At 39.2% G+C, this 27,239-nt stretch overlaps 2 protein-coding genes and 1 long non-coding RNA gene across 8 annotated transcripts; 1 reads left to right on the forward strand and 2 right to left on the reverse strand.

Annotated features, from left to right (window-relative positions):
* got1l1 (glutamic-oxaloacetic transaminase 1 like 1) lies at positions 1 to 8,189 on the reverse strand. Of its 2 annotated transcripts, XM_037098526.1 has the most exons (9): positions 7,854 to 8,189; positions 6,915 to 7,096; positions 6,159 to 6,282; positions 5,361 to 5,405; positions 5,188 to 5,258; positions 4,922 to 5,072; positions 2,946 to 3,111; positions 2,560 to 2,702; positions 1 to 1,206 (listed from the first exon to the last, which is right to left on the reverse strand). In XM_037098526.1, the coding sequence occupies exons 1-9, from the start codon at positions 8,029 to 8,031 to the stop codon at positions 1,067 to 1,069; spliced, it is 1,200 nt and encodes a 399-aa protein (XP_036954421.1). In that variant the 5' UTR covers positions 8,032 to 8,189; the 3' UTR covers positions 1 to 1,066. The 2 variants fall into 2 exon arrangements, with proteins under 2 accessions (XP_036954421.1, XP_036954420.1); XM_037098525.1 differs by having other exon boundaries at positions 5,188 to 5,405.
* Positions 8,169 to 27,239, forward strand: LOC119019714. 2 transcript variants are annotated; one of them, XR_005075132.1, is made up of 3 exons: positions 8,169 to 8,294; positions 17,974 to 18,091; positions 25,863 to 27,239. It is a non-coding gene; the product is annotated as an uncharacterized LOC119019714 (long non-coding RNA). The 2 variants fall into 2 exon arrangements; XR_005075131.1 differs by lacking the exon at positions 25,863 to 27,239 and adding an exon at positions 23,408 to 23,499.
* On the reverse strand, positions 13,338 to 25,162 carry adrb3a (adrenoceptor beta 3a). Of its 4 annotated transcripts, none has more exons than XM_037098531.1 (3): positions 24,779 to 25,162; positions 23,389 to 24,648; positions 13,338 to 14,994 (listed from the first exon to the last, which is right to left on the reverse strand). In XM_037098531.1, the coding sequence occupies exons 2-3, from the start codon at positions 24,630 to 24,632 to the stop codon at positions 14,967 to 14,969; spliced, it is 1,272 nt and encodes a 423-aa protein (XP_036954426.1). In that variant the 5' UTR covers positions 24,633 to 24,648; positions 24,779 to 25,162; the 3' UTR covers positions 13,338 to 14,966. The 4 variants fall into 4 exon arrangements, with proteins under 4 accessions (XP_036954426.1, XP_036954425.1, XP_036954424.1 ...); XM_037098530.1 differs by having other exon boundaries at positions 24,770 to 25,162; XM_037098529.1 differs by having other exon boundaries at positions 24,748 to 25,162.

Consider the following 27,239-nt stretch of genomic DNA (forward strand, 5'->3'; position numbering starts at 1 on the left):
TTCAAAGTCAAGGATGTTTATTCAGCAATCCAGCTGATTCATGAATGCAGCTGAGATCTGCTGGGATCACAGCAGGTGGCTTCAACAGAGATTTATATCTGATTGTCGAAGGCTTTCCTCTCTAAAGGTTTGCCTTGGTCGACTGAGAAGCTCTTAATTCACCTTATATCAGATCGTAAGTCTGTTCATTACAAATCATGTCATCCTTACACAGTACAGAATATATAATTGGTAGGCACGATTTTGTTACTTTTGGACAAAGTTTTCTTTAGCTGAGCTAAGCTGACAAGCTGCTGCCTTTAGACTTCCAAGAGATTCTACCAGTTCAGGAAGACTACTGAATTAAACACCAAACAATATAAAGAGTGTGACTATATTAAAGCACACTTAAGTCTGTAAGTGTTTGAGTGACTGACATTGTTTTACTGCAGACAAAGGCATATGAAAGAACGCGTTTTAAACAAAGGAGCGCTCCACTGCTGTCACATTGTTTAACCTAATATATCCAGTGGTAGAAAGTTCACAGAAAGAAAGAACAGAAAAAGAACAAAGTTCACATTTTCATCTACCTTATACTTCTACAGTTCAGACACACATTTGTTGATCCTTTAGACGTTTAACTTCGTTAATTTGCAGATTCAGATCAATAATAGAAAATATAATAAACAAATAAATTATGATGTATCATTGTTGGCTAAGAGAAGACTTTCTGATCCCCAGGGGTATATTCAAACATTACTCAGTTGTATTTAAAGTAATTAAAGATTAAAGTTAGCTCTGCCTTTACCAGCTGTAACATCACAGTGATGTAAACGCTCATCCACATTCTAAAGTCTTCTCCCCTGAAGGGTCATAACAGCCTGAACACTCACTTTTAATTGGATGCCTGTTAAGTAAGGTCTGCAAGCATTTCAAACAGAATTTTTTCACTACAAATTCACAATAGCTAGACCTTCACTTACATTGACCCTGAACAGGAGTATTTTAAAAGCCACATATCAAACGATCCATCTGGCTGAAAGGCCCCTCTGTCACTGATTTCAGATCTCGATCAAAAGCCACATGGTCAGAGCAAAGTGGTCAGGACCAGATGGATGGACTCAGTTACATAGTCCAAGTTGTGACCGTTGATTGCACTGATGTTTAGACAGCCACCGGGGAGCAGGTACACATGTCTCCTATTGGACAGAAATTCTACCTGCTGACCTAAAGAAAAAAAGCACAAGCAATACGGTATCATTCTGTAGTATTCAAACTAAATGATCATCTGGAACTGCAGTAAATCAGTCCCTTAAACAATCATCTTCAATATGACTGAGAACTTTCATCAAAATCCCTTTAAAGGCACTGAAATCATAAAACACTTTAATGAATCATTAATATTCCTATGGAGCTATGATGTCAGGCATCAGTTCAAAGTGATTAATCTATAACAATGTACTTTACATGCCATTTGTCCTCTCCAAAGGATTATACAAAGGATCACAGAGAAGAAAGAGCTGAACAAACGTGCTATGAATATCAGACAGTGTTTCATTTCATTTGTCACTTTATATTCAGGATTTCCAGGCTCGGCAGTCCACCAGGCCTAAGTTGACTCTCTGGTGGACCTAAGCTTCTGGGAATAAAAAAACAAACCAACAATTCTTCAAAATATTTTCTAAACTAAAATGCATCATACAAGCAGCAAATCCATTTAAGCTTAGAGCTATGAATGTTGCAGTGCACTGTGTGAATGGCCCAGGCTATTTGTCTGTTAATAAATACTATAGCTCTTCAAGACCTAAAACCCAAGTTCCTGTGTCTTGCTTGCCTGCTAATTGAAGTAAAGGGAGTTAGTGAGCTAATGAAACAACCCAGACACTCTTAAGGTGGACTGACCTTTAAAAGATAAATTCATCCAATATTTTAAATGAATTCAGTCATTCACTGAGTCATTCACATCCCTACACCAATGGAAAGTTGGGTGACATTTCAAAGTCCACAAAACTATTCTGGGGTTGCAGTATTCTCATATACAACCTAAGCTGATGGGGACCTAACAACATAACAAGCTTTTTTCTTCAGTTGTTTATGAGAATGCTGCAATGCTGTTTTGCTGTGAACCTCCAGAAATGTTTGGTGGACTACAGTGGGACTACAGTCTACCTCAGAAGACCGGGTTGTCTAGTAATCGGAAGGTTGCTGGTTCGAATCCCTGGCTTTCCCAGCTGGATTTTGAAGTATACTTGAGCAGGATACTGAACTCCAAATTGCTCCTGATGAGCAGCTGGCCACCTTGCATGGCAGCCTCTTCCATCAGTGCATGAATGGGTGAATGTGACAGTTGTTGTAAAGCACTTTGAGTGGTCATTAGATTGGAAAAGCACGATAGAAATTCAAGTCCATTTTGAAAATGTCACCTGACTTTCCATCGGCATGGGGAGAGCAGATAATGACTTCTTTTTTTTTATTGGGTGAACTTGTCTCACTTAAGGTAGATCGGTTATTCTCTACCTGTTTTCTGGCAGAAACCCTACAAAAGTCCTAGCGGCAGAAATGATGCCATCTACTACTCACCATTCAAGCCTGCACAACAGTAGAGTCCACGTTGCTGAGTCAGGTGCTCCCAGCTACCTGGAGTTCCCAAAAGCCTCAGCCTTTCTCTCAAAATGTGTCTGATTAGCATACATCTCTCCACCATGTGCATTACTTCCAGCTGCCTGCGAAGCACAGTGGACAACACAGGGGAAAAAAATATCTATATATGTCAAAACACAGCGGATTCAGAGACAAAGAGTGCAAATGAAGTGTGTTGTCATCATTGCTATACATACTCAACTGGTAAGCTGTTGGAAAAAGTGTATACCTGTTAATCACAACTGACATCTACTGATACAATAATGTGGCTGGGCAGAAAACGCTTTTCAAATACCAGACTTCCATTCAAGTGGAACCTAACTCACCATTCAACACGATGGGCCGGGTTACTGAGCACTGTCGCAACAACTTGTGCTCCTCCTACAGATGGCTGTGCCCACAGAGACTGGACAATTCTTTCAGCTCGCGACTGCAAAGATAACCGAAGGGAGCTCTGCTTTAAGACGCAGAGGAGGTGTCCGACAGCCTCACCTGGAGAAACCAAGAAGAAGATGAGTCTGGGGTAAAGAAACACAAATGTTCCAGCGATAGCAATGTGGCGTCATGCTGCTTTCCTCTAAGGGCAGCTCCTGAATTAGGGCGAATGGATATTCACCAGGTCATACAGAAACTGATCTGCCACACTATAAAGTCACCCGATGCTCCAAAAAACCTCATTTGAGAGTAAAATTGGAAGGCAAGAGAAAGTGTGACTGTAGATACTATGAGCGTGTAATTCCTGGCTAAGAATGAGGAAGACATGAATACACATTCTTATCTGGTGTATGTGGGGAGCCCTCCATCTGACTGCAAGAAAGAGAAGAAAATTGAGTTCACAGTGACTTGCTGTTTTTTTTTTCCTATTGATAGCAGAACGGCCCTGGGCTGTGCTTTGAGATCACAGATTACACATTGTAGTGTGAGCTCATTTTGACATTGGAGTCCCAGTTACGCTACAAAAACTCAAAATCTTGCCAGATGTATTAATCCAATTTCTGGTCAAAATATCTCATTCACACTACATTACAAAACATCTTACAACGTTACATCGTTTTTAGTAGAGGTGACAAAAGTACATACGCTCTCTACTCTGGAAGTACAAATACCTGTGTAAAACAGACTCTGGTAAAAGAAGCACTGACTCAACTTCAACAACTGAACTGCACTCAAAATATTAAAGTAAAAAAGCATCCCTCTGTTTGAAGCTAACTGAACCTCACATCATATTAGAACGCAAAGACTTTTGAACTTAAAGGTAAAATCAGTAGTATTTGTCTGCTGCTGTTGTTTGCAAACACACCAGAAAGATAGATGATTGTTGAGTCTCATTCCCAGGACATCAAATAACAACATTTTGGGTTGGTAAAGCGTCCTGAGCACAGTAGCACACAGAAAATAACAAAATCCAGGCAGAGGGGTGCAGGTTCCATCTTGTCATGACTGCCATGTTTTTTTTAGTTTTTTTTTTATCTTGCTATATCTGCCGTGTGCACCATGCACTGATGGAAATTGAAACCAGTCTTGTGATGTTGGGAAGACCCCAAAAAATTGATAATTCCCCTCAAATGCAAGTAACAAGCCTGGTATAAAAATGCAAGGAATAGAAAGTAGAGATATTTGTGTTAAAATGTAGGGAGTAAAAAGGTTGTCAGAAAAATACTCAAGTAAAGCACAGATACCTCATGAATCTACTTAAGTACAATAAGTGTCATCTCTGGTTTTTAGAGCATGTCTCTTGAATATCTTGTTAAGTGGAACAGTCTTTAGAACGTCTCGTTTCGGGTCGTAAGATTTTTTAAGCTTCTGTGTATTTGTGAAAGATGTATCAACCTTTTTCACTTGATTCAAGAAAATGATTCCGCTTTAATGGGGGAAAAAAACAATATTTCAGCACCCTTGCAAACTAAAGATTGATCATTCCACTCCATTCCATTTTCAATCCAGATGTTTTCCAGCTAATTTAGACAACGCTCATCTACAAATGTTTAAAGAATCTCTTCAGTCAAAAACATGTTCTCCTTCTGTGTTTGTTTCACTGTGCACAGTCATGTATGTGCAGAGTCTGACAATAGAGGGCTGTTTTCACATTTAGTGCTGAAAGTTTATTTTTTCAGAGAATTTTGACTTTAAAAAAAAATTACTCAAACCAATTAATCAATTAACAAATGATTGGCAACTAATTCAATATAATATCCTTACACATATTCATCTTTTTATAACTTGTTTTTTATTATGTTTTCCATTGTACAGGAGTCGCACACATATATCCCTAAAATAAAGATACTTGGCATTACTTTCTCACCGTAAAGTCCAAAGCAGTGGGAGAACGACTGAGCACAGAGGAGCTCCATCCCCTGCGATGCACAGTACTGTACAGGCCAGGCATCCCGCTCTAACTCTCCGTAGCAGAGTGCCTGAACAGGCAGCAGGAGGAAAGGGAAAAGCCTACGCCTCTGTTGAAACAGTGCCAAAACAGCCAGTGATGATCTCAATCAGAGTGAAGAGCTACTTGTCTGATAAATAATATTTTAACCTCTGTTAAAAAGCATAAATGCACATGTCAGTTACCATGATGAGTTGTGTAATCACAGCCCACTGATTCTGAGAGAGGTCTGCGCCAGTCGGGTAGTGGCCTGACACTGACAGAACAACAACGCTTTGTTGCGGAGCTCTCTCCAGATCCTCAAGAAGCTTCTCCAAACAAACGCCCCGCTGCCTGTCATCCCAGAAATAATACTCACGGATATCTTGGATCCCTGCAGCCTGGAAGATACCAGCCAGTGAGTCTGCAGGTGATCAAGACAAAACAATTAGAACTCTACAGCAGACAAACTCAGACACAATACTGCTTTAAATCCCCAGGATCTAATAACAGTATTTACATTAACATTTAGGGCATTTAGCAGATGCATTTGTCCAAAGCAACATGCAATGAGTACATCTGTATGGACTGTACTGTGATGTATTTACTGTGAGTGAATACTACTTTTTTTAAAGTAAGTGAATTATTCAATCATTCAACCTTCTTGTCTGATTAGCTGACTTTTGGTCTGGTGTGTAAGGACCCTAAAAGAAATTTTGCAGGTCTCTGTGGAGTGTCTAATCCAACATTTTAATGTAGTACTGCATTTTTCTTCTATCTCTGAACCGCCATTAAATTATCTACACCTGCAATACACACCTAAAATACATACAGAATCCCAAGAATAACTGACATGGTTGCCAAGGTTTCATATATATTGTAGCCTTTTCTCATCAATGTGTTCAAATGTCTTCCTTGTACACTAAACTTCTTTCCCTCAGAGATCTTAATTTACGTATGGTGAAGTACACATCTTGGTGATAATATAATTAAGAGGTAAACAAGTAGTGCGTAAAGTTGCAGACCTAAGACATGACTGTACAGTGTGTTATTTATGTTTCAAGAGGAAAATCTAATAAAGTCTATCTCCATTTCCAAGCCCACACACTTGCAGTTGCATCTTTAAATGCTGTTAAGGGGAAGTGAAAACTTTTTTTTTTTTTTTTTTTTTTTTTACCATCGCAAGGGGTAGAAAGGTAGACTGGCCCACACCAAGCAGCACTGACATCATGCCAGTGTTTCAAGAGTTCAGCCCCAAGTCGCACAGCAGCGGTGAACCCAGGAGTTTGGACACCTAACACCTGCAGCAAAAGACCAAGCTCAATGAAAAGATATTCAAAAATGAATGTTTTTTCAGCAACTACTTGAAGGTGCTGATTGAACATCTACATTTAGACTATAATTTTGCAATACTTGAAATACTACGAAATTTGAATGTGTTTTCTTAGGCTCCAAAATGATGATATGCTCTTAAGTGCACATTGTTGAGGATTAAGATGTCTTCATAGTAAATCCTGAAAACATGCGGACATCAAGGATTGAAGTGAAAAATATGAGAAACCAATTACATCAGAATTACCAAGTAAAGTAGACTGTTTAAGATGTTGACGTTGTAGCCACATTTTACGTTGTTGAAAAGAGCTTTGAAAAGACATCTTAGAAAATCAATGTTGAAATCCCCGTTGGTGGTCACTGGAAGACTTGAGTTACTACTATAACTGATGCTTGAGTGCTGATAGTCTATTGATTTACTTTGAAGAAAAGGCTGGATGTGTAATCACAGATTGCTCCGCACAGTGCCTCCAGATAATGACATACTGATTGATTGAAGAAGAATTAGGTACAGACTACTGCACTTGTTGCTGTGCAGACTGACCTGTAAATATACACTTAAGCTTTAATAATGTGTATGTGCATGTACAGATGAAGTTACCCGATTCTCCACTATAGCACAAGAGCTCTTCCCCAAAGCAGCTTCTGTGGCGCGCCGGGTGAAATCTATCAAACCAAGAGAAGGTGCATACTCTGGACGGAGAGTGGGATCAGCGCTTAGCTGCTGCTTGATTTTTCCAACAAGGCGCAGTTCAAAGGTCTTCCCTTCCTTGCTGTAATACTCTGTGAAAAACAATTATTGGAAATGTTTTTTCATGCAACAAAACACTGTATCAAACTGCAAAAAAAGAAATAAGTGAAACCTGTGATTGTGAAGGTCAGAAAGTCGATCATGAAATGGGATTAACACAGTATTTCTTAAACATTTAAGTCTGGCCTTAAATCAAAACAGACTAGAGTAGTTCTGTACTGGTACTCTTTTTCCTCTTTGCAAGTGTTCAGTTGGTGTTTTGTTGGTTATAAAATCCCTCAATAAAATGTAAATCACTGTCCTAATAGTCTATGAATCATCTTTTTCATTTCTGTTAAAAAAAAAAAAAAAAAAAAAACACCAAGTCTGCTCTGAGTTAAAGCAGACAGGGCAGACAACCTGTACTGTCCACTTCCTGCACTGTCCCTGCTGGGAAAAACAGCATAGACCAGCACCTAAACACAACACGCTGGTCTTGCTAGTAACATGTGTTGTGTTTTGGTGCTGGTCTATGCTGTTTTTTTTCCAGCAGGGGTAACAGCTGTATGACTTACACTTAGTGTTTAATGATTTGTTATAGTTTTTGCAGGCCTACATAAGGACACATTACTCTGTCAGGCTCCTCAAAATACGTGTTTTGACCACACGTCATTTCTGTCCAGGTCCAACCGCCTCCGCTAGATAACATAGGCCTACAGAAGCCGTGATAAATAAGTGAAACTTGAACCCCTCTGCTCTGGTCTAGTGTCTTCTGAACTGTCAGGACTGAAAGCAGATGAGCGGACTCACCTCTACCCGCCAGGCAAACCTTCCTGTGGTGTGTGTCTTTTCTGAAGGCGGACAGCAGCCTTGTTTCGGGACCCACCGCTGCGTTGTGAGCGCTGGTCGACACAGACTGATGACCTCCTGGGTCCCCATTTTGGTTCAGCCTTTTCTCGTCGAAGCTGCCGTCGGGTCGACTCATCATGAGCCCAACCAGGCAAATCAGTGCGCGAAGCAGCCAGTCTTTTGTTTAGCCACGGTTGCCAGGCTACGGCACGTATCTGGACGCTGTCACCCCGGCAACGGTAATGAATGAGTTTGACACCGTCTAAATGTGTGGCTCTTGTGAGTTTACTTTCGCCATCGCAGTATGAGTAAATAGGCTAGCTTGCCGGAAAATGAAAGGGATCGGTTTTGGTGAAGAGAGGGGACCCACGTGTGTGCCTCGGCCTCTGCCACTGACATCAGGTCAGTTCGAAGAGGAGCCTCTGCTGCTCATTAGGGCTTGTTTTGGTGGTTCTTTGATGGACCAGCAGCCTTCTCCAATTAATAAAATCAAAAACACTGAGGGAGAGTCAAGGGGCTGCTTTTAATTGTACGGCAGTCCACTGAAAAATGAGCTGCGCATAATTTGGCTTCCATGGGTTCTACTGATCCGTAGGCTGATCTTTGGACAGAAGAGGTTTCGACCCCTACATTGTTCCTTTTAGAGAATCGGACAAGTCTCCGTGTTCTCTCCATCCGCTTTGTTTACTTTTCTCTCATCTTCTTAATCTTTTTTGATCAACACTAATGCAGCAAGACCCCCAATTTCACTCTTCCTCATTCCACATGTCACTCTTCCTCTGTATCAGTAGTACCAGTGCCTCTTAAAACAATGGTTGGATGGAACTAGTATTTACTTGAATAATGTTTTGCCAGTTTTGTCCATTGTGGCCTTTGGGAACTCCAGGTAGCATGGAGCACTTTTAGGGTTTTCCGCTAGAGGTCTTGTTAAATGGAGGAGTCACTAGTCAGCTGTGTAGCTCACATACAAAATCGCTAGTCTACCTGAAGGGATAAGTTAAACAAAATATGAAAATTTAGTCATGTGAAGTTTCATAGTTCACACAAATTACTTCAGTAGTACAGTATTCATTCAAAACATAAAATGGATCCATATAGCTCACCCAGCATCTCCCAAAAACCAGAGATTACAAATACATTTGCAGTTTTTTTTTTAACCCTTTATAAAGCTGAAATCTTCTCTGTAGCTGCTAAAAGCATTAGTATACTTGGTTTAAGTGGGTGCACGACCTTGATGGTTTGTCAGGGGTGTAGATATTTCAAATTAATTTGGGATTGCAGGTCTTCCAGAGACTTGGATTACACTGAGGTTGAGGGTGAGGTTAACTAAGCCAATTTTTGTTTTCTTTCAGATTTCCCCAGAAGTCCCCATCTACTTCAGCTGTTTCATCAAGTCAAGTTAATTTCTAGAGAGCATTAAAAACAACAAACGTTGACCAAAGGACTGTAGAAAGTGATTACATAAAACTCTGGAAGTTCCAAATACCAAACACAATAATTTAAGTTAAACACAGAAATGGGTCAAATCATAACACAAATAGCATAACATAAAATAACAAAATGAAATACATAGACAATGATGACAAAGAATAGTGAGACACATTCATGGTGATGATTCATAAGGAAAAGAGAGGGGGGGGAATGAAGTATTTATTATATTCTCCACCAGTCCAAAATAATACTGTGCAATCAGTCCTACTGAAACATCTATATGATTTACTACAGCATACTGTTCATCTTAATTAGCCACAAACTAAGAATAGTTAACTTAAGTTATAAGAATGACCAAATGCAATGTGAGGAAGGGAGGATTGCACATCAGGCTTGTGAGAAATAGAGCTTTTCCCCATGGCACAAAATTGGAGAACAGCCATTTCAATGGGATGAAAAGGGAGCAGTGAGATGAAAACCCAGAATCACAGCTAACACAGTTTGAAGCTCTGATAAGGAAGAGATAATCAGTGAGCCAGCGTGTTGAGTTCACTTCATGAACACTTTATGGTAATCACACATAACTGCACTAGATGGCAGTAGATGGTCAAACCAGGCAGGTAGTTCTGTCAATTAGCTGACTAGAAGTAATTTTAGAAAGGGTAATTTAAGAAACACAGCCTGCCTCATCCTCTGCACTGTGTGTTATTTCTCTGAACATTCACTGACAGCTTGCAGAGAACCAGACATTATCTATGTTTTTTGCAGGCAAAGGGAGAGTTACATCCTTCCCCTAAAAATGCAGAACATGTCTTAGGGGAGGCATTATTTTCAGCTGCCAGCAGAGGCATCTGTATTTTTGCCCTTTTCTGTTATGTTTTTTCCTTGTGTGATTATTAAATGTCAGTATATGATGGTAAATGCAGAAAGAAAGTGGCTTTCAATTTCACACCGCAGGCATGACATCAATACATTTACCTTGACTCTGTCTATTACCAGGCTTGTTTTCCTCTGATAAACCTGCAGTGTGGCTGCAGGTGAAAAAACTGTGGGATGATGTGCGTTCGCCCAGTTCATGGGAGTGCAAACAATCACAGTCTGATCACAAAATGGGCCCAAATATATTTGCATAAAGGAAATAGCAGTGATGGAGCATCACTGAGTATGTACAAGTAATATAATTAAGTAGAATTTCTACATACTTACTGTTCACTTTTATGTTTTCATGCTACTTAATTATTCCACTCCATTACATAACTAAGGGAGATATTGCACTTTTTTCTCATTTGATAACTTCTGGTATTAATTACTGGGCTTACTGCAGGGTTTTATATTTATCGAATTTCCTGTGAAGTTTACTCTTTTGGTGCATTGATGTCAGTAAAGTGTTTGATAACCACATTTGATGCATCATTGCAGCAACTGTTTGTTTATTGGTCGATATCCACTTTTTACTACCTAATATTGTGATATTGCTATCAGCCTCTGCCCCAAAAATTGATCGGTTGGGTTTCATAGTTGATTTCATCAGTGACCGAATAAAACAAATACCAGTTCTAATCATCAGTAGAATGCTGAATATCAATTGAGTAACAGCAAAAACTTCAAAGATGAACTGTAACTCCTGACCTGTGGTTATTTGAGGAAAAGACTTTTGTGGATTCTTATGTCCACTGCTACATTATGCTGTCATATGCTGTCAATGAGACCACTATTAGCAATTAGAAAGAGCATGCAATGGTGGAGGGCTGTAAGCTGGAGCCAGTGGCATGTGCCTTGGTCACGCCACCATGTTTTCAAGATAAATCCCTGATTCTTTATCTAATTAAGCTGCTGTTGACTCAATTTGACTTAATGGTGCCTTGGACTTTCCTTTTGACTGAAATGCCCGGGGTTCTGAAAATATCTGTCCTGAAGGAAACTTTGCCCGGGGTGCTGGCTCAGGACAAGTTGTTGGCACAGACAAACATGTTTAATATCCAGTGATTTTCATTTGCAATCAAGAGGAGAGTCAAAGAAAGAATACTGCACAAGTAGATCCATGATTACAAATGTTTGCTCAAACACTAGTGTTTGATCAGCTCACGGAAACACATCCTTTGAAAGTCATTCCAGTAAAGCTGTATGGTCTAAAATTAGGACCTTGAGTTGGCTGTGTGAAGAGCTTCCCTGACGAGAAAAACTGTTGAATTTATATTTTAAAACTTCTTTGAATTCATGGTTTAAATGTGCAGTTAGACTTAAAATATATAAGCTATTTTGTGTATGTTGTGGCCCTGCAATGAATGTAATTTATCACTTTCACTTTTTTATTACATATGAAATAGTCCCAGTTGGACTTGAAGAGGTGGCTTCTTTCTTTTCCTAAACATGTTTAGGATTGATTTCAATCTAATCCTCCACACGGAATTTGTTGTAACAGGAATCAGCTGATAAGAAGGTGGCTTAATTCTCAGACAGGATAAGTGTTTCCACTCCGAGTTGCTGTGGCTTTTTTCCCCGATGATTTTTCAGTAGTCGCACAGTACGTCTGGCAGAGCTAATGTTGGTCTCAGTTTGTTTTCAAATGCCATCTGTTCTGCTCTGTGTTTGCTTTCTAAAGTCCCAAATCTTTAATTTCCTCTCACAGCATAACATGTCTGTTCAAACAGTTGCAGAGCCAGAGCGACAGAGGCATTGGTGGGTGGAGGATTATGTCAAATCCGAAAAATTAAATTAAACCAGAGGAGTCACAAAATAATAAAAGGGTTTGAAGCAAAGATAAAAATAACTATTTCTAAAAATATTTTTGTGTTGATACACTGACTGGTGTATGGAGGCATGAAAAGTCCATAATTATTTGAATGCAGAATTTGGTTATTTAAACTTTATCCCTAAACTTTTGGGTTCACATCTTTAGATAAAAACTTGAATTAAGATAAAACAAGCAAGTGTTTATGGTTTCCAGTTGCTCGTCGGTGTTTGGATGATGTGATAAACAGTGAGGACAGTTGGTCTTATTGATTGGATTCAGGCTTAATGACTTATCCACTGCAGCACAGATGTTCAAATTTGGGCTGACTGTAACCCATTTTGAACACATTCTCACTGCCAACTCGTCACTCGTAGTGAGTTTGTTATTATAATGTTCAACCAATCAGTCATACTATCTAATGTGTAATGAACAGAGAAAGAAGACTGAAGTAACAGGAGGCAATGGGAAAATATGAGAATAAAAAATACATTGATTAATTATTAAAGTAACACATGAATTGATAAATTCAGCAGCTTGGTACCTGAAGCTACAAACTATGACATGTGTCAGTTGGATGGGCTCTGCATCAAGTCAGTCACAAAAACTATTTGCAATATGTGCTCTGAATTGTCGAAAAACTCAAAACATTTGACGCGGTATGAGTTATGGACTGCTATTGAATTTGTATAAATGTTACGATTTGGTTTGGTTTAAACGCAAAAAGTATTTGGTATGGTTTTGGCACCAAAACGACTGTTGAGATGGTTAAGTTTACGACAAGATCCAATTTTCGGTTTAAATAAGGTTCAGTCATGTAACTCACACAATGTACGGAAGTCACGTTGTGTAACAGAGGTTACATCATTTAGGTCCATGAACTTGCATAACATGCCTCAAAAAAAAGGACTCTTGGTTATTCTTGAGACGCAAGGGAACATCCGCTGTCTGATCTATTCAGCCAGCCTCACCTCCCTCTCACTTTGGCTTCAGCTCGTGCTGGGCCTCTGACCAGGCTGCTGTATTTGATGTGTTGGAAGTAAGAATGGGATGCAATTTTTTATCTTGAATTCTGCTAATTTTACAATGCAGGTTTTGATTTGACTTAAATCCTAATATGTCAAGTTCAATTTGATTACTTGAATTGGTTCTTTAATGGCCATAGTACGCTAATGCTAAGAGTCATGGGTAAAGATTATGCGTTCACTTGTTAAACTGTATTATGGCCTTTGTTTACTTCCATAGTGGTGAGTTTTCAAACAAAGCACACATGAGCAACATCACACAGTTTTATAATATTTTATTTCTCAATGCAACAGGTGATGTAATGTAATGCACAACACAGTCCTGACAATGGATAAGGTTAGGAATACCTCCTGCATCAAGTCCATTATTTACCTTATTTAAACATTTCAGTGTTATTGAACTAACATTGCCGCTTGCCAAATGAAAATATGTAGACAATTTACCAGCAGCATAGCATTTAACAGGAGCGTTTTGCTATGGTTACCTGCAGCGTATAATACTGTACCTTGACCTTGAACAATTTAAACTGATTTATGGTTGATCGTTTGCTGTTTGAGGAATTATGTTTGAGTTGTCCTTGTGGGATGTTAACAGCAAGCCATTCAGAAACCAAGCCAATTGAATATCCACAGCCATGGTAGAAAATGGGATTTAAAGGAAGATTTCAAACAAAAATGAAAATTCAGTCATTATGTGATCTCCTCCAAGTCAGGTGAGCTTTCATGTTCCACAAAACATTTTGGGTCCCCCACAGTAAAACAGCATTGCAGCAAGTGAAGTAGATGGAGATTCGAAAATGTAGAAAATAAACGTAAAATAATGTAAAATGGCTTCATACAGCTCATCCAGTGTAATCCAAGTCCATAGAAGTGATGAGATCCTAAACTGATTTGAAAAGACGCTATTTACACCCCTCAACACGTGGTGGAGCTTGTGCGTCCACTTCATATATGTGTGCGCACATGCTTTAAGCTTAGGTGAAGTGAAGGCTACGGTTACGATTCCGGCTTTAAAAAGGCTGTGAAAACGTCTTTTCAAGTCAATTTGTGATCCAGGTACTTTCGGAGACTGTACTTTTTCAGTTGCTCTTAAAACGCTGTAAAACAAGTCCGTATTCACATCAGTTGTTTAGGAGAATGCTGCAGCACTGTTTTATTGTGAAGCTCCAAAAATGTTTTGTGGACCAAGGAACTTCACCTGACTTTCCACTGACACTGGGACGAGTAGATGATAACAGCACATTTTCATTTTTGGCTGAGTTTGAGCAGATACAGTGTCAAGGATCAAAACAGAAAAATTACTGAAAACAGACACCAGGGTTGAATATTTGAATGCACAGCCCTTAGGTTTAGCTGCTATGACACTGAGGAGTTTGTGCCATGAAAAGGAATATATCTTCACGGCACAGTGAAGACTGCTTTTACAGAATTTTGAGCTTGTATTAAGCTAGACAATGTTTTTTTTTTTTTTATTTTGATTTGGCTAGAGATTTGGTGTATCATAAAAAGACAACTTACCAGATAATACACTGTACAAAAGTATTTAACGCTGTCTCTTTTGAAACCACAGGCCACAAACACCACGTCCAAAGGATTACTGGAATGCATCTAAAACCTGCGGTTAAGTCTTATTCAGGAAAAGTCTTTGAGAGGCTCAAAGTTCGTGTCACCCTATGTCTGTGAAGTGCTGAGTTGCAGCGGTCTGTCGCCCGTTCACAGAGGCAGCCACAGAGTTCCTGTCCAGACCAAATCAGCTGTTTCTCTCGACAGTCGCTCCAGTTGTACTGTTCTTTGGCTTGTCCTTGCTGCCGTTCGGTCCCAGCCCTTGTGGGAATCACAGTATCGGCCGGAAAAGTAGTCTCTTTCAGTAGCTTGTAGTTTTACAGTTCACATGTTGTTTTCCTGCAATGTAAAGCTGAGGAGAGATGGACATGAAGGATTAGAATCAGAATCAGAATGAAGATTGCTTGAATCTACTGCTGTGTTTGCATCCTGCTCAATGCAAGGTGACAGTTTATCAAAGTCCATTAAAAAGTTTGTGACAGCGATAGCACAGTGAAAATAAGCCTCCAGCTGTTACTATACAGGATCCAGCCCTTTAATCACATCTCTACCTGTTTATTGTTTATATTAGTAATGTTTTTGATCAACATGCCGTCGACTTGCAGTCTAAAAATACCAATAATGCTCATAATTGGTCATTTCTTTGTGTTGTTTGTAGCACTAAAAAAAACGTAAAGCTGAATCAAAGCTAAACTGCTGAGGCATTTGATGCAGGATGACTACACTGTCAGCAAGTTACAAAGCTATGTTTACTCTTCTTGATTTGCTTGTAAAATGCAAGTGTGAACAGCTACGTTTTTCCAGTTCCCCCGGATAAAAGACACTGAACTACGGGTGTGAAAACCCCCTAAAAGTGGAGGAGAGGCTGAAATTACCCTTAAGAAGGACGAGGACCCAACAGTTATTTGTAAGTACACTTTAGTCGACCATTAGATTTAGCTCCTCAAAAAAGCCTGATTATATTTTTGACATGGTTTTGCTCTGTTACCGGAACTTGTTGGCCCGTGCCGGTCACACCCTGTTTAGCATTTCAGTTTCTATCAGATAAGCAACAACAGCTTGTTGTTTTGCAGGTTATTTTTATGTCCATGTTTTCGTGTGGAAAAACAGAATCCATGTCATCACTGCACCTGTCCCATTTTGTTCAGTTTCTCTTGCTTATAACAGAAAGTAATAACAAAGTTGTCCTCATCCTTTGTGAAACTCATGTGAACCCTTTTTTTCTTCAACGAGACAGGAATTCTGATGCTATCACCTCCACTGTACATGTCCCCACAGGAAGACATAAATTACCTGGAACTGTAAGCTTCACAGAAAACTGAATGCACGCAGGGAAAAAATACACAGGAAACAAATGTGTCCACATCAGTATTCACATCCCAGTTGATTATGTTTTACATTCTGTTGAATTTCACATTTAAACAGGAGATGTTGGATGGTTTTAATGGGATTGATTCACAAACCACAGGCCTGGTTGGCACATATTTTGTAGTGCCCATACACTTTAGAGAGGCTAAGCTCACCAAAGTTAAGGAAAACTCATTCATTCATCATGTGTGATGTGCATTTTCTGCTTTAAAATCTACCTGTAAAACACAGGAAAGATTAAAAAAAAACAACAAAAAAAAACAACTTTGTTCCAGTAATGTTATTTATTTGTCTTGATTGTTTTGGTGTCAGCTGCAGAGTTTGGGAGATATTGGCTGTAAAGATGGATCTAGATGGCACTCAGCTTGTGATTATTTTGTAACAACCTTGTAATCAACAGGTTTAACCAGCCAATCAGGCCAAAATCCACAATGGTTGACTGGTCTGACTTTGACAGACAGTGATGGAGGTCTACTTTTAAGCTTTGCAAGCTATCAATTACTTACTACAACAAGAAATTTCAAAATCAGCTACACAAATGTAAAGTCTCTTGATTGCATCTTGTACAGTTGTGACGCTATAGCACTGACATAATCAGTCCACAGACAGACAGACGGACATATAAATGCAAAATACTGGAAATTGCTTCTGTGTAAGTTTGCACAACAAAAGGTGTCCACAGGGCAACATATTCCTATGACACACTCACACAAAGTGAAAACACAACCATCCAACACTGTCGCGATTGGTTAATATAATACAAAATGGTCAGATGCCATCAAATAATGCCACTGAGTTGGGTCCCACTTCTTGACAGGTCAATATAAAAAAATAGTATTCATTCATACTATTCATGAGAAAATGCAAGACATGTCAATCAATCTGACAACTGCCTTCCAGAAACTGTAGTCTGGCATATTGGACAAAGCACGATTTCCCAGTAGCCAGGTCCTTCAACAACTTCACAGGACAATTATTAATAAATCACATCAGTCAGTATTTATACAAATTGACACCTAAAATATTAAGGTTTTCCTTCTCTTATATTGCTCATAATTGTTTGTAGTTTCAGCATTTATCTGGCTAGAAATATTTTTAAAAAGTGATTCTGCAACTTGAATCACGATGCAAATATCAGTATGGTTGAACTACCAGCAAAAATTACAGTCTTGTGCTGTGTTGCAAAGATAGCTATTGAAGTTAGCGAGCTAATCAGCTAGCCCCTGCTCTTCCTGGTCCAAAACACCAACATTTCCACAGCAAACTGCAGCTACAGTTATTGGCAGTTAGTGACAAAAACAATATCCACTTAGATTAATTTCTTCTTAATTCGTTAGAATTTAAACAAACGAGTGTTTGCTCAACTCCCGGATACCTTAAAAAGCATCATGCAGTGTGATTGGTTCTTCTGATATCAGAGAGGCTTGTGTGGGAGGTTTCCCACAGGTCACAGTTCCTGTTAAACCCACGACTTGTCCTTCACAGTCCGTAATACACTGGAATACACTAGAACTGTTTACACAATTCTAAAATTGTCTTTCATATTTGCTGCTAGCTTTATTTTGGCACAACGTGGACAACGTGCCCATTGATAAGCACTTTTGGGAGGATACTGTCTGTATGTGTGGGAAATAATTCTAATTACATCTAGACATTTGCATAATGAAACAACTGGTTCCAAAACCACAACACAAATTATAAACACAATGTCCTTTAAGATTTGTCCTCAGGAGTTGTCTGCAACATTTACACAATCATTTGAGGTAAAGAGTCACTTGTAGAGACTTGTGTCACTGGAAAAGAGATTCTCAGCCCAGTTGCCCAGGGTGAAATGTTGGGCAGTTTCTGCAAACCAATGATACATTCACATGTGTATGTGTCATAGGCCTGTTTACCATATTTACATATCTGCATGGTAATATCATGTTCACATGACATGTTTATGAACTGTTCATATTTTCAGGTGGTGAGGATGGAGGTCGATAAGAGGGTGAGTGGGCCGCCAACCACTGCAGTTCAGGACTGGACAGCATGAAATCACCACATATTTTTAAGGAGACCTCAGGATAATTTCCTACCATGTAAGTGACAAAAGCATTAACTTTAAGCTGTTTTGGTTTTTTGGTTTTTTTGCCAAAATCCATAGGTGTCATTTGGAACAACCTTTGGAAAATGTCAGTTTTGTCAGCAGCGCTATCAAAAAAATGTTCTGAAATGTCGCCAAGAAATGTTAACTAACAAATGAGAACAATAACTTTGCTGTCCATCAGTGCCTGCAGAAGAAAGTGGCTGCTGCTGATTCTGATGTGAGATATGACAGAAGTTTAATCCAGGACATGATATGCAAAGTAGCCTCCAACATGTGCAGTAATACAAATAGTATTCGTTGGATAATGGATGTGATCAGCATACAGTGAACTCTAATATCCGCACACATAATATTACATATCCATATTTTAATTATTTTTCTCTGATCACATCCAGTCTTCCCAATACATCTTTATTCGGGTTGAGATTCTCCACTGTTTCTCTTTGTTGTAATGTTTGATTTCTCCAAACACATATGGTCTATCAAATACCGGATTGTTTCTTTTCTGAGATCATGGGAAACAGTGATTTCAAGCTCCTGCAGTGCTGGTTGTGATCCATCATACGAGCTAAATATGGCCGGATCAGTGCCATAAGTGCTATTTCATCTATAACCACATGCTTATCCTACTTTAGCTTTCCTAGGATGTTAAATGTTTTAGTGTGAGCATGACTTTCAGTGCTGTTTACTTTACTTCAGTGCTGTCACTCAGCAACATGTTCCCTCATGTGTCTGTCGACACTCTAATTTTGATGCAGAAGCACAGCTATAGCACACAGAATCCTTCCTGTAGAGTTTGATGATAATTGTCTGTCCTCTCTATGCCTGCCCGCACTGTATCTCTGCTGGAATATTAGTCTTGTGTCTACTCAACAGTAGAGCTCTGGCTGTGTTTCTAAATTGGTCTATCAGAAAGACGCTCTTCATTTCACACTGCAGTGTAGTCCACAACCTCGTCAGCTGCTGCTCTTTGAAATGAACTGTTCCACTCTCTGTTAGCTTAAGTTTAGTGTTCTCAATCATGGAAAAAGTGTGCTAACAAACCGCCCTCTCCTCAGCTGCCTGTCAAATATATATATATATATATATATATATATATATATATATATATATATATATATATATATATATATATATATATATATATATATATATATATATATATATATATATATATATATATATTGGCTTAAATACCCTAAAAACACATGTTAAGGCTAACGCAGGAGCAGCCTGTCTGACCTGAGAGCAAGGACTGTACTTTTGAAGTATTTGTACTTTACTATCTGCTACTTTATACTTCCACAGAACTACATTTTGTAGGCTAATATTATACTCTTACTGCACTACATTTTTTTTGATAACTTAAGTTCCTAATAACGTTGCAGATTGCATGCTACATCAGAACCAAATCTGAAAAATCAGATTAAAAAAACAAAATCGGAAAATCCTAAATATCTAATCTAATAATAGACCCAGCAGGTAATCCGTCGACCCATATAGTACTCTTACTTCATACTTAGGTACATTTAATATGAGATTCTATTATATATCATATTTTAACTCAAGTACTATTTGTATGGGTGACTTTCCCTTTTACCAAAGTCATTTTTTAGCACAATATCCTTGCTTTTACTTAAGTATGGCTTTTCGATACTTTGTACAACACTGACTAAAACAAACTCAGCTAAACCTTAAAGGGTAAAGTAGTAAAAATTAGCATAAAGCCTTTTGCGGCTCCAGAGGAAGCTGCATGTAATTTGAAATTGCCTCCAATGATGTCACTTTGTTGCTAAATTGCATTGTGGGTAATGTAGGCACCAGGTAAACACACCTGTAAACACACTTTATGAATAAAATTGGTGGAGTTACCCTTTAAATATCCTCCAACATACATATTTGGACTGATACAGCAGCAGCCATTCTGCCAAAACAGCCATGTGGACTGCACAGCTTTCTGTATTTGCCTCCACTTTGATGCCAAAACATCTTTATTTATAACCATGAAAGATGAACTAGAAAAGCGGTCATGCAAGGAATCCATACAGACTTGTCATATAAGATGGTGCTTACGTGACAGAATCTGAAGGCTGCTGTGGATGTTGATAAGGGCAGCAGTAATACGCCTGCATGTTTTTCCGTGAAAACAAACTATTGATAATGGCCTCTCTGTGCAGTGCAGCGCAGCGCAGCCACTCTTCCCTGGTAACCATTCCTGTCAGTGGTTGTACCTCCTGTTTTATCAGCCCTGTTGCATCAACTTAACTAGACCTGCTGTTGCATGTTGTCCTAGGGTTTAAAGGAAATAAGCTGCTCAATTGCTCTTTTGATTAGCTGGGTAGGTTTAGAAAGTTAACCGAGGAAGTCTCTCGCCTTGTGTTGCATTATCAGCAGTAACTAACCAATTCAGCATTGCGGACTCTACCTGGAACCATTTGTCATATTACTATTTAAAACCTGTCTCTCAGCCATTCTCGAGCGGCTGGTCTCACTTACGCTTGTAATCCTGCTCAAAGCACAGGTCGAGTCCGCTGAGCCTTCCTCTTGGGGTGATTTACTACAGAACACACCAGGCTCCTTTTAAGGAAGACTTTTATATGCTCCTAAATGGCTCTCATTTTACAGCCTCATTGATAATGTCTGTAAAATCTCACTGAGAGGATAAGAGAGGAGCATAATGATATAGTATAGTGTGCAAAGTAAATATTTAAGATAAAACACGCCTTTGTCATAAAACTGGGTTATTCATGGGAATTTGCAAAGCAAGCGCTGTCGTGGAAGTAAGGGAGTAAGTTGTGCCGCTTGTCAAATGAAATTGAATTATGAGTTGTGTATTGAAATGTTATCTTCTACTGACTTCATATTTGTATGTTCATTACCGAAATTCAGGGGTGTCACTTTGTGTTGAGAAGTTGTGGGGATATAAGGGCTAAGAAAATGACACCGACAACCTAGAGTAGGTACATGTCACAAGATATATTTCAAAATAAACAGCACTGACTAAGCCCTTTTAAAGCAAATTATTTCAAAACTGAGGCCCAATAGTTTATTAACATGTTCTCATTTACCAGTCAACTTCAATTATGACACAAACATGCTTATTTTTAGTACTCTAATTTCTTATATTAATCTCGCTTTTCAAATGAAATATTCTCTTTGTCTTATTTGACTTTGAAAAGCAGCAAACAGACAGTTTCGGAATTCTGATGATGATGTCAAAACTTCTTTGTTGAGATTTAAAAAGTTGCAACAAATCTACATCAACTACTATGAGTTAAATTTGCAAATTACACAATTCTTACACCCAAGTTAGAAAATATTTTACTTAATATACAGATAACTGTTTTTTTTTTAGAATCTGCCAGTTATGCTGAAACTCATAACTGTGTAATATATATCTTCCTTTTTTCTGTGACAGATCCATTGGGGACTTGTTGTGGGTTATATAAGAGGTAACCTACATCAAATATTGAGCTGTCCAACCCCTGTTAACCTGCATTAATGAGGGTGTTCTCATTGGCTGTCGGCCTTGTAAACAGCCTCCCCAGTTGTGGGGGGAAGTCTTGTGCGCAAGTGATAAAAATTTATCTGCTGCAGAAGATGTTGGGCAGGGCACACTGAGGCCCACTGACAAGAGACATACTGTACTTAGTGTGCCAAGCAGTTCTCCGAATCAGCCTCACACTGTAGACATCACCCAGAGCCACATTACAGTCATCTTAATGTGACACCATTTTTAGATATTACATATAAGATAATGACACTGACAAAAACAAAATCTGCATTTACAGTCAGCAGGTTTACACAGAAGAAAAAATGGTGACATTGTTGACTATTATTAACTAGTGAGCGAAAAAGAAAATATTGATACCCACACACAGACACATTACCAACAATACTGTGGACATTTGTTGGTTATTTTTACTGCACTGACATCAGCTTGTTTCAAAGATTGATTACAGGTAACATAGTGCAGTAACTGATACAAGTACAGTCCTCAAATGTTTATTGACTCATGTATGAAAATCAAAATATTAAGTTTCATTTTTAGTTTTGAGATATTGTACCTCCCCGAGAGCAGCCAATGTTTCAGAAATGATTTATCTTGCTGCACTGTCCAGCCCAGTCTATTTCACTCCTGCTCAGCATCACACTGATGTATTAGGACATATCCAAGTACGGACCTCTGTCTTTATGAAATGCACAGTTGCCAGTAAAACAAAAGTGTTTTACAAAATCTAATATTTTTATAAAATGACCCTTGTACATGACATGTTTAAAGTGTCTCGGATGCCGTGTGGATGTCTTGTTATAGTATTGAACCACGGTTGAGGGTTTTACTTTAAAAATGTAAGTAATGTTCTGATACAGTAACTAATTACCCGAAAAAAATTGCAGTCAGTAACAGAATACAAGTATCACAATATTAAAGCAATGTAACTTGACACTTTTAGTCACTTTGTGATCACCTCAATACCAAACATGCACATAAAGGCAAAAGTAAAAAAAAAAGTAAATAAGAGGACTAATAACGAGACCAGTGTGATGGTGTGTGAGACTCCTCATATATGTGCACGCAGACCAGTATGTTTATTTTTAAATTGTAATCCTCTCATTTTACTGAATGTATCTGTAATTAGTAATGATTATTTTGTTGTCAACTATAATTAAGCAAACTGAAATAAGCACGGCAGTGCGAGTAATTTTTAACATCATCGTCGTAAAGTACTTATAGCTAATCTGCAACAGGATGTCAAAAAGCAGTAAGTCATGTACATTCTTTGATTAATTGATTCTTCGCCGTAATTCATCACACTTCGACATCAAAGTGCAAACTAACTGCGCACGTGTCACATGGCTGACCACTGACGTCGGCCTAACACTTAGGTCTATTAATTTATTGGCAAAAAATAGCTAAGAAGTACAATGGTGACTGAGAAATCTTAAGATTTCACCCCACAGTGAAAAAGACTCACGTCAAGAGAGATTTCAGAGTCTGAGTCAAGATGCACTGAGATTCCATGATGTTACATTAAAAAATGTATTTCATTGGATTCTCTTATTACATAAAACATTCAGAATAGTTAACACACGGACTGTAATGCTCATTAATGTTCTATTGATCATTATGTTGTGTTCAGGTGCCCAAATTATATATTTTCCAAACCATCTGTTTTTAAATGATGAGGAGGAGGTATTTCTCTGTTTTTAGGAAAAACATTTAACACAGCGTGAAATTTAAACAAAATGTTTCACTGGATAAAATAAGTTTATAATAAAAGAACTTACTATTGTGTCTCTGGTTCAGATAAGTCACTGAACTGTGTCCCGCCGTTGGACTGCAGAGAACCAGGGGAAGCCTCCTCACATTTGCTGCCGTCTGTGCCTGACTCAGGCTGCCACAGAAAGCAGGAGCAGCGAGTCCGCAGTTCTTTATACAAAGTATTGAGCCTCATGGTGGAGACCCATGGACAGCCCAGAAGGCTCTTGAACGCTGTACGAAACTCTGGACTCCTGCAGTAGATGATGGGATTGAGGCCCGAGTTGATGTATCCCAGCCAGTTCAACAGCCGCAAGGTGCTCCCTGAGGAATAGTCTTGTAATACACTGATGATGATGTTGGCGACGAAGAATGGCAGCCAGCACACAGTGAAGGTCCCCATGATAATACCCAGAGTCTTGAGGGCCTTGTGCTCTTTGACGAGCATCAGCCGTGACGGTCTGCGCTTGGTGCTCTTGGTCCGCACTGCATTGCTGTAGCTGCTGGAGCCTGCACAGCCCACTGGTACAACATTGTTGATGTGGGTGCTAACTTGCATCTGGGCTGCTGGACACTCACTCTGGAAACGCATGCGATTCTTACTTATGAGCTTGACCTGCCGTGTGGCTATTAGGAAGACTTTTGCGTACACAAATATCATGATAAGCAGTGGAATGTAAAAAGACACTGTAGAAGATCCAATAGCATAAACCTTGTTAGTCACAAAGTCACAGCATTGAATGTCATCGTAGCAGTCTCTGGCGAACTGAGAATCATCTCGCCAATACCCGTTCATAATTGGCACGAAGGAAATACAGGAGGACAAAACCCACACTAAACAAACTATTATCCTAGCACGGCACTTACTGAGCAGCACCTTGTATCGGAGTGGCCTCGTAATTGCTATATACCGATCCACTGCTATGCAGCAGAGTGTCTCTATGCTCGCCGTCACACACAGGACGTCCACAGAAGTCCAGATGTTACAGAATTCTTCACTGAGCAGCCAATTACCTGTCACCAAAATAGTGCCCCCCAGGGGTACCACAAAGACCCCCATGATGAGGTCCGCACAGCCCAGGGACATAATGAAAATGTTTGTGGTCGTCTGCAGCTGTGAAGTGCAAGACACAGCGATGATGACCAGCAAGTTTCCCACCACTGTGGTCAGTATGATGATGACCAGTATGATGAGGCTCCAGGGTCCTACCGCATCGTAGGGATGTGTTGTGTTGTACTGTGTGCCGTTGCTGCTTAGGTTTCCAGCATCCATTATTCACCAGCTCAACCTGGTCACACAAATATTTTCATGTCAAAGATAACAAAACTAAGGAAATTCCTTTTTATAGAAGCACCATAAATCTACTCTGAACAAAAAGCTTCCTTACTTAATAGACGTGACCAGCTTACATTTCACACCTTGTCAGTCTTGTTTGGCAGAGTTCAAGTCGCTTTTCGTGTCTCCAGAGACGTGAACGTTTGTGGAAGTTCCTCTGGTGTGTACAGCAACATGTTCTCCAAAAAGATGTTTCCAAAGTGTCCAGGCAATATTAGTTCACAGAGTTGCAACACTTTTGAGAATCCAGGGAACGTCGAGTGAAAAAAAGTTTTTGAAAAGAAAACTCATCCATTTCAATCCATCCACTGGGACTCGGAGGAGTTTGCCGTGTTTGTCACTGACTTCTGCATGAGTGACAATGCCAGAGTTGGACTGTTGGAGATCAGGCAACAGTGACGCTGTTGCAGGAACCACCAGAGTGCACCAGAGTGGCTATCCACTCTTTCTTTTGCTCTCTCTCTCTCTCTCTCTCTCTCTCTCTCTCTCTCTCTCTCTCTCTCTCTCTCTCTCTCTCAGTGCAGGTTGCCCAAGATTGTATTGGCTCTAATCACACCCTGGCTGAAGGCAGAGGGGAGGAGTTGAAAGTGTGCCTGTGTGCCGAAGCCATACAGGGATCAGTACCCTAATAGAGCCACACACACAGACACAGACACACACACACACACTCAGCCCACACATATTCATATTCAAGAACTAATCCTGCATCACAGGGTGTAAATTGGTGTAATGCATGTCAAATTGTTCCTTAAAAACTGTTTGTCTTTGCGACACACACATTATTTACTTGTAAGTGGAAAAGTATGTGATGACCATCAGCTCTTATGCTATAATGTCCCTGCTGTTGTGTTGAATGTAGCAGCAACACTAAGTTTGTTAACTCATTAACTGTTTCAGTCATCTGACTGTGTCAACAAGGGGAAAGGCTTTTCAACTCCTGGCCTCTGTTCTCATTTGCAAATGAACCTGGCTTATGTCAAACACACGCTCAGCAACACTTTTTTTGTCATTCATTTTAACAACAGCTTTTCAGTCAACACAGAATACTGGATGCTCTTGGCATGTTTTGCTGTTAAATTGTAATTATCATAATCTTTACTTTAATACAACAAATCTAAAGGTCTCGTACTGGTTTATTTGTAATACAGTTTGTGGTCAACTTTGCAGACCACAAGGCACGAGGCACCATCAACTGTGGAGAACAGGAAATAAGTGCCCTGCCTTTGACTCAGCGCTGTAAAAGCAAAATAATAGATCACTATCGCCGTTCCTCAAGCTGCTGCACTGAAGAAGAACAATCAGGCAAATGCCTTCTATGCGATTCCCTTGAGATATCATCCTGCAGAGCTGCGCTCTCTTGTCACCAGGCAGTTCCTTCTTTGGTCTGATCAGCTCCACAACTGCAGCTGTGACAGGTCTGCATTTATTTACTGTGCATTTAACTTGTACTTAGATAGAATGTGAAAATCAGAAGACTCACATACGAATGTAGGTAATTGTGGGCAGTTATGCAGTGCAGAATATTCCATTGATTTATGATTAATTCATGTTGTACCATTAAAGTGGCTATAGGCCTAATCAATATTTTATATTAACAAATGTGGCTGCAAACAACGTAAAAGCAATGATCATCATTCAGATCTGCAGCTCGACATGACACTTCATGGCACTTTATACGTATGTTTCAACACGCAGTTGTTTTCCACGAAATATGGAAGATGAACATTTAGCAGCTAAACACCAAATAGCTAAACAACAAAAAGATGACTAAAAGTAAGTGAATGAAAGCGAAAGACTGGCATTCACTTAGGTAGTCAGAAAAGCGCCTCAAAATACAGGACAAAATTGCTCTGTTACTCTTGGAAGTGAAAATAGAAAAGTTTGCAAACAAGTTCATCATAACAACTTGTAAAATAAGGTGGTGATATGCTGCCCTCTAGTGGCCAAAAAAAGAAACAGTCATTGCACAATTGACATACAATATTAGACGCCACAGTTCCGAAAATTCTTCAAGTCCATTATTTCTATTTTATAACACCGTTCTTTAGAGGTTTTACAAGCACCACTGAGTTGTAATGCCAAGTAAATACATGCTACTGCTAAGTTAGCATCTGCCATATAAAGTAGCATATTTTGTAGGTTTCACAAAGCTAAATTTGCTCGACTGGCTCTGTCAAAGGCTAATGAAACCCAACTACCAGAGCCTCTAAAGCTCACTAAATTTTCGGTTTTTTATTCTTTGGCTTTTGTACAGATTAACCAAACAAGATATAACATGCTAGGACAGAGCCAGGTGTTTCTCGCTGTTTTGAGTGTTTATGCCAAGCAAAGATAGCAGTTGTTGGCTCCAATCTAAGGGTTTTATCAATCTTGTCATCTAACTCTCAGCAAGATACGAACAAGTACATTCCCAAAATGATGTACTATAATGCTTGAAAAGTGTAGCTGACTGATTTAGAGGCTACTTTAAATATAGCATAATATTCATGTTAATAAATGTATTGGTATAGACGCGTCAAACATTTCACAGATGGCACAGAGCCT

The sequence above is a fragment of the Acanthopagrus latus genome, chromosome 5, assembly GCF_904848185.1.
Source record: "Acanthopagrus latus isolate v.2019 chromosome 5, fAcaLat1.1, whole genome shotgun sequence".
NCBI classification, from domain to species: Eukaryota; Metazoa; Chordata; class Actinopteri; order Spariformes; family Sparidae; genus Acanthopagrus; species Acanthopagrus latus.